The following is a 12373-nucleotide window of genomic DNA, read 5'->3' as shown; positions in this document are numbered from 1 at the left end:
CTGATGATCTAGTTTTCACATTCTTCTTGGGAGCTTCTTCTAGGAAGATTCCCAAGACTATTACTCTTTTAAGTGCAATAAAAACAAATGAAACTCTTTTATTTTTTTCCTTTATCATCAGCAACTAAGTAAAACACTCTTCTCTGGAGAGAAAATCTGTGGTTATGAAATGATACTGTCAGACTTCAGGCCATCTAATCATGGTGGTACTTAATGGAATATTAATAATGCTAATTATAAATACTTTAATGGGGAAAGTTTTGCTGGTTACCATTCACTGTTATTGTTCCCCAGAAGTGGTCCATATGTACCCATGTATGAGGGCATTAAAGGCTAAACAAATTGTGGTGTAAGTGAGGAAGAAAAAATAGAAAGACAACATAGCAAGTATGATTCTGTAAAAATATATGTCACTATGAAATTTCTTTTTGCATTTACAGGGTGATTGTATGATCAGTAGAATTGCTTTCTACTGCCCTATATATATCAGCTAAGCCTATACCTGTGTATCTACATACATACACTCACATACATGTACACACACACACACACACACACACATATATGCAAACCATAACATGGACACTTTAAAATCAAACTCGATTCAAAAGAGGAATTATTCACAACTTGTGAGTAGGCTTTTGCCACTGTTCTAAACATATCTAGTTCTAGACATTAAATCACTTTAGTGCCACTTTTGAGAGAGTGTGGGAATAGAATGTTGCTTTCAGGAGCTTCAAACTAAAAGGAAAACATATCAAGACAAAGCCCCTATAGCTCCAGTCCCAAGAACAAAATTTTCAGGTAGCCCATGAGTCTGACCCAGAGGGAGGGAAAAGCAACTAATCTTTTCCCAAGAGAAAGAAAAGGTCCAGGCCAACAAAGAGAGGGTATAAAGGCACTAAAAGTGAGCACATGAGGGAGAAGAACATGACAACAAAAGATGCTTTTAAAGGAAGACACAAAAGTCAGTATTTTCACATAAATTCAGACCATTATTCTTTACATCTTTGAGCATTTAGTACACATACATACACATGTAAATATATTCAATCTAAATCTTTCTTAAGATACACATATACGTTCCAACCAAGTGATTTGTGTTTGGTCACTAAGTTATCTAGCAAAAAGTTGAGTAAACATAGCCCCGGGTCATTTTTCATGCTACTACTCCCTAACTGAGGGTCTGAGACAAACTCCTACATTCATCACCAAGGTCACCTTGTCTGTCTCCTGGTGCTGAAGCATGTCTCAAAGACAAATAGGAAGTTCCATTATTGGCAAGGCACAGCAAAGGTCATTTACATGATAATAAGGAGTGATAAATATATATACATATTTTTTGAAGATTTTATTTATTTATTTGACAGAGGGGAGAGCAAGAGAGAGAGCACAAACAGCGGGAGCTGTAGGCAGAGGGAGAGGAAGAGGCAGGCTCCCCATTGAGCAGAGTCCCGTGCGGGGATCAATCCCACCACCTTGGGATCATGACCTGAGCAGAAGGCAGATGCTTAACCCACTGAGTCATCTAGCACCCCACAGTGACTTGTATTTGAATAGAGTACACGTAGTTTATTTGAACAGACCTCTTCCAAAAACTACACATAATAACCAAAGGGACATAAATAGTTCGAAAATAAACAGCTAGGAAGTAGTTGCCTGAGCTTCTAAAAAGTCACAGATCAGTTATTCAGGAGTAATTCACACTTGTTAAAAAATATATGGGTGAAGAGGGTCAAAAGTTCGAAATTTTCAGTTACAATCTAAATAAGTCAAGCAGATGTAATATACAGGATGGTAACAGTAGTTAATATTGTATATTTGAATGTTGCTGAAAGAGTAGATCTTAGTTCCCATCACAAGAAAAAACACTGTAACTATGTGTGATGACTATATTAACTAGACTTATTTTGGTGATCATTTTACAATACATACAAACATTGAATCATTATGTTGTACACCTAAAACTAATATAATGCTATATGTCAATAATATCTCAATAAAAAGAGAGTTCAGGACCTTCCTATTTATCCTTCACTTAGCTTTCTCCAAAAGTAACATTTTATTTAACTACAGTATGTATGAAAACCAGGAAACACATTGGTACAGTTCACAGATCTTATTCAAATTTCATCAATTTTTTTTAAGATGTTATTTATTGATTTGAGTTAGAGAGAGTGGGAGCCAGAGAGCATGAGGTGGGGGGAGAGGTAGCGCCAGCGGGAGAAGCAGGCTCCCCACTGATCAGGGAGCCTGACTAGGGGCTCCATCCCAGACCTTAGGGTCATGACCTGAGCACAAAGAAGGCACTTAGCTGACTGACTCACCCAGGCGCCCCCAAATTTCACCAGTTTTACAGACATTTGTATGTGTGTGCTCTGGGCCACGTGAAGTTTCTATGCGTTTGATCATCTAGGCAGATTCGTGTAGCCACCACCACAATCAAGATCCGGGAACTGTTTCATCACCACAAAGATTCCTCGTATTACCTCTCTTTAGCTACCAACCTCGTCCCCGCCCCACAACTGTTGCTGGTGAGAATGTAGAATAGTACACCACTCTGTAAAGGCTCAACCGTTTTTTAAATAACTACACAGTTTTCAAGTTTATGTTTATAAATATATGCAGTATATTGTGATTCCCCCCACCTTGGCTTTTACATTCCACTTCAGGCAACCTGACCGACTTCGGTATCAAAAGACAGCCCCTGAAATTTGTAAGAGCTGATTTCAAATGGAAAGAGTATGTAACTATACTCTTTCCTCCCGGGTAGGAGTGGGTTGGAGAGAATGGAATCCCCCCATCAAACACACATGCGGGCACCACGCACTCCATCACTCGCATCCCAACCACCAGCTCCCTCCAAGTGTTTCTGTACTTCTGTACAGCAACTGAGAGCCGATGCAGAAGACTGAGAGGAGACTGGGATCGGCTCCCCAAGTTGCTCAAGAGGAGTCAGGGAAATCCCGCACTACTCCTCAGTCCCCAAGACTGTGGAAAGGGCTGGGGCGGAGCCTGCAGTGGGGGCTGTCCAGCGATAAGAGACCGCAAGGCGGACCCCGGTGGGGGGCTGGGAGGCTGCTGTCACTTTATGAGTCCGCGGCGCAGAGTGAGAGTATCCGGCTGCCAGACCACGGGCTGGGTGCGGGGCCCCCGCCTCTCGCTCGCCACGCGGACCCGCGTCTCCACCCGCAGCCTTGGTGGCGGCGGCGGCGGCAGAGCCTCGCCCACTCCGATCCCCACCCTCTCCATCCTTAGCTGTTAAAGAACCGCAGCGCCTGGCACATTCCGGGAGGACCCCCGGCTCAGAAAAGGAAAGGGAGCAGGCGCAAGGGGACTGGAACGGCAGCATGCGCCAGCCGGGAGCAGCCTCGGCGCCCACGGTCTGAGGCGGCAGCCTCAGTTCGCCATTGTGAGCCGCCGCCGGGGGAGCTCGCACGCGCCACGGTCCCCCCGGGGTCCCCTTCGGCACCGTGATGGGGCATCTGCCCACGAGACCGCGCGGCGGCCGCAGCCTCCTGTCTCTGCTGTGGCTCTTTGTGCTGCTCAAGGTAGGGGAGCATGCCCCCGGCCCCCGACTTGTGCCCGGGCAGTCCTGTCCGCGCTCGGAAGCCCCGGCTCTGCCGCGGGGGAGCAGCGCGCCCCGGGGTGCGATGATGGCCCCGCCGCGGGCAGCGCCGGCTGTGCAGCCTGGACGCAAGCTTTGTTGTTCTTCCGTGTGCCTGCTCTCGGCGGGTTTGAGGGCTGGGAGGGGGGAAGAACCGGGAAGTTTACTCTCTCCAGCTTTCACCCTTTGTGCTCTTTTACCACCGCTGGTATCCACATCAAACGTGGGCTTGTTAATTAGTGTTTCGCCGGGCAAAATGAGGTCACTTTTCCTTATGGTCACTACCGCACTCCAATGCTGTTTAACCTTACCGCTCTCTCCCCAGTGGTATGTGCGGTGCTTTGTCTTAATTTACTTTCTCCTGGAATTCTACACCTGGGGCTGAGCTGCCTGTCCTCAAAAAGACTGCCGGGTTGGGTCGTGAGCATGGTTTTCTTTGAATAAGGAGTCTCAGTTTGAGCCTGGAGAGGACTCTTCTCCACCGAGTCTTCATCTTCAACCTGATAATTCCCTTTACAAATTCTTTACACCCCCCCCCTTATTTACAAAAGCTGGCACCTCTCAATTTAAAAGACAGACAAATCTGTAAAATTCACTTTTTTGAGTTTTCTTTGGATTGTGCTGCTTTAGGCTGTTATTTTGAGAAAAGTGAAAGGGAGGGCGGCTGCTTTTTTTTTTTTTTTTTTTGATTCCTAGTTTGACAGCTATACTGCACATAAAATCTTTAAAACAAATTTCAGCTAGATGTTTGCATGGAAAGTAGTGTAAAGTTGTGAGGTAGTTGTCTACCACTTGTGTCCTCAGTGTGTCTACTTTAGTTTTGTCACGGTCCTTCCTTTCCTTTCCTGGCAAAGTAGTGTGTCCACAGGTGACCCGGAGCTGTCCTTTCAGCACCACCGTGATACTTACCTTAGAGATGGACAAAACACTAATGGATGCAAATGTTTCCTTACCAAAGAGTCACTTTTTGCTTACATGCACCATTAATTATGAATGCTTGACAAGGAGATAGTGGAACAGGACCAGTGGATTGAAAACAGCCATCAATCTGAAATATTCTATGTTTTTATTTATCTTAATGAAAAACAGGGAAAATAGTTTCAAGGAGAATGAGCAACAGAGTGAATAAATAAAATTCTCAATTACATTTAATATGTTTTTACATTTTTCTTAAGTGGGTAATAATAATTTTATTTAAAATCTGGTAAACAACAGCCTGGTCATGTGTTTTCACTATAGGAGGTTGTTCTTTTAGCACATACCACTAATTATATTAGATTTACTTAAGTTTCCTGTTAATTTTTCTATTTGCTAAATTCTGTTATCATGATTACATCTATGCAACACTTGTGATGAATCCACAGTGGTAAATTGGATCATCACACATTTTTCTAAGTAACAACTAAGACTTACATGTATGACATCCGATCCAAACCTAACCTTTGACACAACTGCGGGATTTTATCTGAATTCTTCATAAGGAGGGGGATTTTCAGAAATGCTCAAATAATGGATTTGAGAGTGGGGGTAGAGTGCTGCAATTAAAATGTAAAAACTGTAACAAAACTTCTAATGAAAACTTGATATAGATGTGATAAAATGCAGTCAATGTTGGTATAATGGTATTCTCAATGACTGTAAGAGAGTTTCACCATGTGCCTCACAACAGGTGTATTTTTGTACGATTGCAAATTGGTGTCAATTGTGGTTAACTGCATCACATAATAAATACATTGACAAGGCTTGACATTTAAATAAACATTGTAATGGGGCAACTAATTTTGTAGAACAAGTCATTACCCTTCATTTTATGTAAGTGCAGTGTTTGTGTGACCAGGACATAAAATGTATCAGATGAAAAAAATACATATGTATATATACTGAATATCTACCATGTGATAGTCTGTCTTCCAGATATTTAACATATGCTATTTCATTAATCTTATTTTGTTACAGTTGACAAGTAATATCCAAAGTGTTAAACTGGGCACAAAGGATAATGCATTTACATTTGGGAATAGTATATTACATGATAAATTTGGTACATCATATAATCTCTTCATAATTTGGAAATATATTTGCATGTACATTTGCATTTCCTGAATAAGTGTCGGTAAAGTAGACCTGAAAACGATTCCATTATTAAATAGCACATTGTTGATTGAATCTCAGTGATAAGATCTATGTGCTGAGTCAGAAACAAACCATTTATCCAACCTCCCGAAAAGCTCTGTGGCTCTCATTATGTCAACAAATCTTTCACTACTCCATATGAAATACCTTCTATATAAGAATGAAAATTCCTAATAGCCATAAAGTTAGAGAAACCAAAATGGGAGCCTTGATTTATAGTTTTATCTCTTCCTTTACTCAGGAGTTAGCAGCTAGGTATAAGTGATGGGAAAGTCTGAAAATTTGAATCTGTGTGATTCGTTATAAGCAGTTTCTTTGAGATAGCCTAAATGTGCCTGGCCATGGAAGTCTTTATGCATCATTCCTTATCCATTACTAAGTGACAGAAACATTTAATCAAGCATCTCAGATTGTCTAAATCATCCACTGTATGTTATGAGGCTGATATCTGCATATGTACAATATTCACTATGAAATTTTAAAATTTCATCTCAACATTGATGGTACATATAAAAATAGAAAATATAAGTGGAACTCTATTAACAGGTATACTGGGAGCCTACCAATCTGAAAATCTTCTACCCACATATGAATGTAAATGGAGTATTTATCTGATGAGTCTCCCTCTTGTGCATCTTCCCAGCATTCCCAGTGAAAACAATGTAATTTCTTTCACCTATCCTATCTTTACTAAACCTCTTCCTGAAAATTGCTTCCCGTATCAGTTCATTTGGTATCAGTATTTTGTCAACTAAGAAGCAAATTGTAGAATATGACATCATAGGAATTTTAATTCTTCCTTCCCTGAAATGGTTCTCATTAGTAGTCAAGTGGAATGTTTCCCTAAACTCATAGTCTTGGCGTGAATCCTTCTTTCTTTCCATCACCTCCTCTCTATATTTTCTTCTCGGTCTGCTCTTACCTGATATGTAATCAAAGAACATTAAATTTGAAAGAGGCCCTAATTATAATTATCTGAAAAGAGGTTTAGGTTTAATTTCATAAAGCATGAGTGTTATGATGTAGGCCTTATTACTTCTATTCAAGAGAAATATCCACTCACCAAGGTCTGTTTGCCTTTCTCCACTTCACTATCTCTCCCTCTCTCTTCTCTCACCCCTCTTTCACATGTGCGCGCGCACACACACACACACACACACACAGAAGTTTCACTTCCACCTGGGAGTGTCATTCACATTCTATATTCTACAATATTGGCCAATGAACCATAATCTTTTCATCTTTCTGGAGCAGCCTAACCCACCCTCCTCACAATGAAGTTTGCATTATTAACTCCTCTGTCAACTGACTCCTTTGATAAATGTTGTTTCCAACCTTTTATTTTTATCATATCTTATTTTGTTGTTGTTGCTAACCTTTTAGAGAAACCCTTCCACATAGGATATCCCCAGTAAGCTGAAGAGTGTTCACTGGCCTGGGCTTCTACTGGGGATTGAGAAATAATCCTCTTTTACTGCGTATTTGCCCTTGTATTTTGTTGTGTGAAAGATTATTGTTATAGTAAAGAATAAAAAATTCACACCTTACCTCTTCCACATTTTGGTCCATAAGAAAATACACATCTATATGGATAAGTAATTAAAAATGACATAAGAGTTGTACTTTGTTTTTAAATGTAGCACTATTTCTAACATCTGAATAACTAGCTTAAAGGCATTTAAACTTATAAGCACATTAACGTCTGAACTTTATCAATATAATCCCACCTGGAGTCTTGTGAGTTTGCAAAATCCATTGAGGTTAGATACAGTTGGTGCGCTCACTTAGACCATTGTGATAGGTAGCAGTGTGGCACACTAAAGGGCTAAGAGGAATGACTACAGATATTTATTTCTCATTTTCTTCCTAATTTAATACTTTCAGGTGCAGAGTTCCAGTGCTGTTACATTTCCACAAGTATAGCCCTCCTGCAATGATGAGCTTTACTAGAAAGCACCTATATGCTCATTTTATTACTCCCAATACATTTATTTCTGAAATAAAGGAAAGTATATTGTAATTTTTTGGTCTTCCACTGGGCTTAGGATCTGGAATTAGGCAAAGAATAGAAGCTTCATAAACAGAATTAAAATTTGCAACATTATATAGTTTCTGCCCCTGAAGTGTTAAATACCATAATACTGACTTGTGAACACACCTTAAAGGAAAACATGAGAAAATTATCATTATGTGAATTAAATTATTATAATTTCAATGCAATCATTACACTAAAAAATGATAAAATGTTACCAGTTCTCTATATTAAGAACTTATTAAAAATTATAAATCAAAATACCAATGTGTTATTTTTTCCATAAATATAGCACTCTTGGTTGCTCATTTATGCACCAGTGTTATCTCAGCTGCTATGTGCTATCATCAGTGAAAAAGCAGAGTTGAAATAATAGGGAAATACCTTTCATTACCTCTATATGTGACCTGTAGCTTCAGCCAACGCCCAGCAATGCAAGTCATGTTCTTGCTTCCTCTTCCATATCATCATTGTTCTGTGACCACTACCAACTACAACTGACAAAGATTTCTGCATGCTTCCAACAGAAATCTCCCTAATTTTTGCCATAACTTTGCCCTTGAGAGATGAAGCCTTTTCTACATCCTAGTCTTGGTTCTGTCTATGGTAGTGTTTAATCCAGGAGTACAACTCAAAGCCTTAAAGAACTCTTCTATGATGGCCTCAAAGGCACATTGGTATCAGCTCTTTCTGCTTAAATAAATATGTGAGAGACAGCTTTGTGCACTGTGCCCTTAATCTGAGGAGCCAAAACAAAGTTAATATGGCACAGGTAGAATGAGCAAGAGGGGGAATGGTGTGGGATGAAGCGAAAGGCCGAATACAGAGCCTCTCATCCTCTTTTCCCCTGGTGTTATTGGCTCCAACAGGTTCCATATTGTTTCTACCAGTTATTCAGAACAATATGTAAATAACCTTATTAAGCACCTCTCATGTAATCTACAATCACTAATTACTCCTAAGTAGTAAGTTTTTCCTTTCACAAGCTTGTCCTAGATCTCCAGAGTACTGATCCTTAGTTGTTGGCTTTTTTTTTTTTCCATCTCCACATGGCACTTTCAATTTATTTCTCTAAGTATGACCATATCTTAACCTTGTGTCAGAAAATCATTCTCAACTCTTTCATTTAGAATCTCATTCTCCAGTAAAAGATGTCTGCTTTCCTACACATTCCAGTTACCTAAAAGGCCAACTCCATTTATTTCTGAAAATATTAAAACCACCGAACTAACAGAATGTTTGAAACAAGGTTGTAGTGGTTTCTTGATAAGAAAGGTTTGTCCTTTTCTTTTTGCCAGGAAATTGAGATGAAAGAAGGGAAAATGATAAAAGCTTGGGAAAATGCTTCAGAAACCAGAATTAGAACTAGGTAGGACTCTGGTTTGAGAATTGAATTACAAATTATAAATATGCATAATAATTCTGTAAGAAAATGAATATAGGGAAAACTGCAGTCCAATTCCATTCAGTTAATCAAACATTGATTGAATATTTATTATGTGCCAGGAATTGTACCAGATGTAGGTATAGGAATGGATAACCTTCAGTTGAATCCTCACAAATGACATAGTGGAAATAGACATAGAAAAGGTCATTAAAATGTAATATGAAGTGATGGTTTGTGTTTGTTTGTTTAATAGAGGAAACCATGGTAAAATGCTAGAGGAAACTATATCTCATGGGTTGGGAGATGATTTCTTAAAAGATAACCTGAGCTTAGCCTGAGTTAGGTTAAGAAATATGGACACAAAGAGAAAAAGAAAACTGCATAAGCAAAGGCCCAATGTTGTAAAAAGTGGGGCAGTGTTTGGGAAAATACAAGTGTGTACAAAAGGAAAGGGAATGGTAGATGCCAGATCAGGGAGACTCCTATATGCTGTACCAAAAAGTAGGATCTTTATTTTCTAGGTGAAGAAGATCATTGAAGGGTTAGCCAAGGCTTAGCAGGGTAAGATTTGCATTTCAAAGAGAGCTTTGGGCTGTAAGTAAAATGTTATCCTGGAGGAGGAGTAGACCTGGAGGCAGGTCAACTGCTGGGATGATATCATAGATATCATTATGGTCCAATTAAGAGATAACAAATGTTGACCCTAGGTTGTTGGGAAAAGACACTAAAAGAAGATAGTCAATGTTAAAAATAGCAAAACTGACAAGATTGGTTTGGGACTGGGTTTGAAGGTAATATTCATGCTAATTTCTAGGTAACTGACACCTTTGTTTGAAATGTTGCAGTTTTTTTTTTTTTTCAGTGTTCCAAGATTCATTGTTTATGCACCACACTCAGTGCTCCATGCAATACATGCCCTCCTTAATACCCACCACTAGGCTCATCCATGTCCCCACCTGAAATGTTGCAATTTTAATGGTGTGTCTTAGACAGTGTCCATTTTCCTCCAGCTCAGCTACCCCCTTTGCCCTCATGCTTGGTACTATTATTCCTGCTCCACACTTTATTAACAGTCCCTTGATTAAACTATCTAGGATTTCCCCTGAGTATCCTATTGCGACCTTTACTGATAAAGGACATGATGAATTTAGCAGAAAACATCTTGAGTTTGAAGTCCCAAAAGCCACACAAGTACTTTTTCAATATAAGTCTGATGTCCAGGAGTGATGGTAGACTGGGAGATGTGAATGGGGATGTCCCAGCAGAGAGCAAGGTGGAGAAGGGCAGTGGGCCACAATGGGCCTTGAGGAGCACTAACACTTAATAAGGAACCTAAGAAGATGAAGAAGAAACAGCCAGAGAGGGACAAGAGGAAAGCAGAATCAAGGAAATCCCAGGTCTAGGAAATTCCGAGTTGGAAGGATTGGCCAACGGCGTCAAATGCAAGAGGAAGATCCTATAAGCTTGTAAGGGCCTATTTAGCCAGAGTGGCCCCACCTCGGTGGAACAGCCATTTTGTTGTTCATGCAGTAAAACTTGAATTGACCCTGCCCCACCCAGGGGAGCTTACTTAAAAGCAAGTCTGGGAAACCAGTCCCAGGTAATAAAGCCCCAATACAAGGGTGGGTCAGGTCAGGTGAAAACAACAGCCCAAATGCAGGGATGAGTCTGGTCAGATGGAGACATCCAATCAGTAGAGCGTGCATACTGTCTCCCTAGCTACCAAGTGTGGTACCGAGTGTGAGCCCCACCTTTTGGGCGCCAATTCTGACCAAGGTGATAGGCTAGTTCCAATATGTACTATAGGGTAAATTGTAATTCAGTTGGCCACCCGTGTGTGACCTAGCATGACTGTGCAGCTTTCTCTGTATTACAATCTCATTTGCCACCTGTGTGTGGCGAGGCCCAACCACATGGCCTTTGCTCTATAGAAGTTAGTCTGTGAGGCAGGGAGGGGTCGACCTCTCTGTAAGGGGTGGCCCCGACCGGTCTGTTTGATGGTTGGTTTGATTCTTGAGCTTGGCGTAAAATAAAGCTTGGCTTGACCTTCGCTTTGTATCAGTCTTGCTCCTTTGACCATGGACCCATTATTGGGGGACCCAACATTGGGGACTCAACAAGCTAATATCTGGGAAACATCTTTGTATGGGAAAATCAGAAGGCTGTTGGTCTCTGTGGAGCTTGGGAGATGCTGAGGAGTAGAGGACCGGCCACTGATTTGTCAAGTGCATAAGCGTTAGATCAGAGAGACCAGATTTCAGTCTTACCAACAAGCAGGATGTGGAGAAAGTTGTTTTCCCTTGCATGGGGGCCCCTTCTGCAATCTGTTGTATTTACCTCAGAGGATAATTGAAAGGACTCTAAACAGTGCCTAGAATACAGTAAGCACTCAGTAAGTGTTATGTAGAAAAAGAAAGAAAGAAAGAAAGAAAGAAAGAAAGAAAGAGAGGATGGTGAAAATAGCTAAAGCAAAGGCAGAGAGGTAGAACAATAAAAATGTGTCTCTAGACATGAGAAATAGACATGGGACATGAGAGACTCTCAGTGCCAACAGATGTTATTCTGTGATAGCATGAATTTGGGAAATAATCTAACTTTATTTAAAGTACTCTTAATTTATTGATTATTAATTTTTTTTTGTATCAGAACTTCTCAGAACCCCTATTGTGTTAATCTGCTTTGTGTTTTCCAGAAGGGAGAGCTAGCATGTAGCATTTCCCAAGTTTGACTGTAGAAATCATTTTCTAATGAATTTCCTTCATGCAGAAGAATTTGCATGAAGGAAAACAACGATTCCCAACTTTTTTTTATCAGGGCTAATATTTAGGAAACTCTCTTAGAAGAAAAAAAAAGTACATATTCTTCTTATTTTATGGATTATGCTAACTCTAGTGTTGGTAACTTTATGTACAAAAAGATTCTTTGGCTTTGGCTATTAAAAATGGAAAATTCATTTTAACCTTATTCTTCAGTGTAATTATCTTAAATTACAGCTTGAGAGAACAATATGTTTCGTTCATTATTATTTGTCTTTAGTATTACTGCCAGTTGGGTATAAATGGTGAAATCACTATCAGCTGAGAGGCGGCTGTTCCACTTTTAGACATCCGTTTCGTTGTTTGGTTGGTTTGGCTTTGAGATGATCTATTTCTGGTTGTAGCTTTCACACTTACTACCATCTCTGTTTCACGTTAGTAGAGCACTATGTTGTGAC

General features: G+C 40.1%; 1 protein-coding gene across 2 annotated transcripts in view; it reads left to right on the top strand.

The window, feature by feature from the left end:
* Positions 1–3373: 3373 nt before the first annotated feature.
* The window catches only part of PTPRO (protein tyrosine phosphatase receptor type O), a 243832-nt gene continuing 234832 nt past the window's right edge, over positions 3374–12373 (top strand). Inside the window, exon 1 of one of the 2 annotated variants that reach the window (XM_045073123.1) lies at positions 3374–3551. In XM_045073123.1, the coding sequence (XP_044929058.1) occupies positions 3477–3551 (75 nt within the window). In that variant the 5' untranslated portion in view covers positions 3374–3476. The remainder of the gene's footprint in view (positions 3552–12373) is intronic. The other variant, XM_045073124.1, reaches the window with a different exon arrangement.

The sequence above is a fragment of the Mustela putorius genome, unplaced genomic scaffold, assembly GCF_011764305.1.
Source record: "Mustela putorius furo isolate JIRA1106 unplaced genomic scaffold, ASM1176430v1.1 tig00537227_pilon_pilon_pilon, whole genome shotgun sequence".
NCBI lineage: Eukaryota > Metazoa > Chordata > Mammalia > Carnivora > Mustelidae > Mustela > Mustela putorius.
This window is presented reverse-complemented; position numbering and strand designations above follow the sequence as displayed.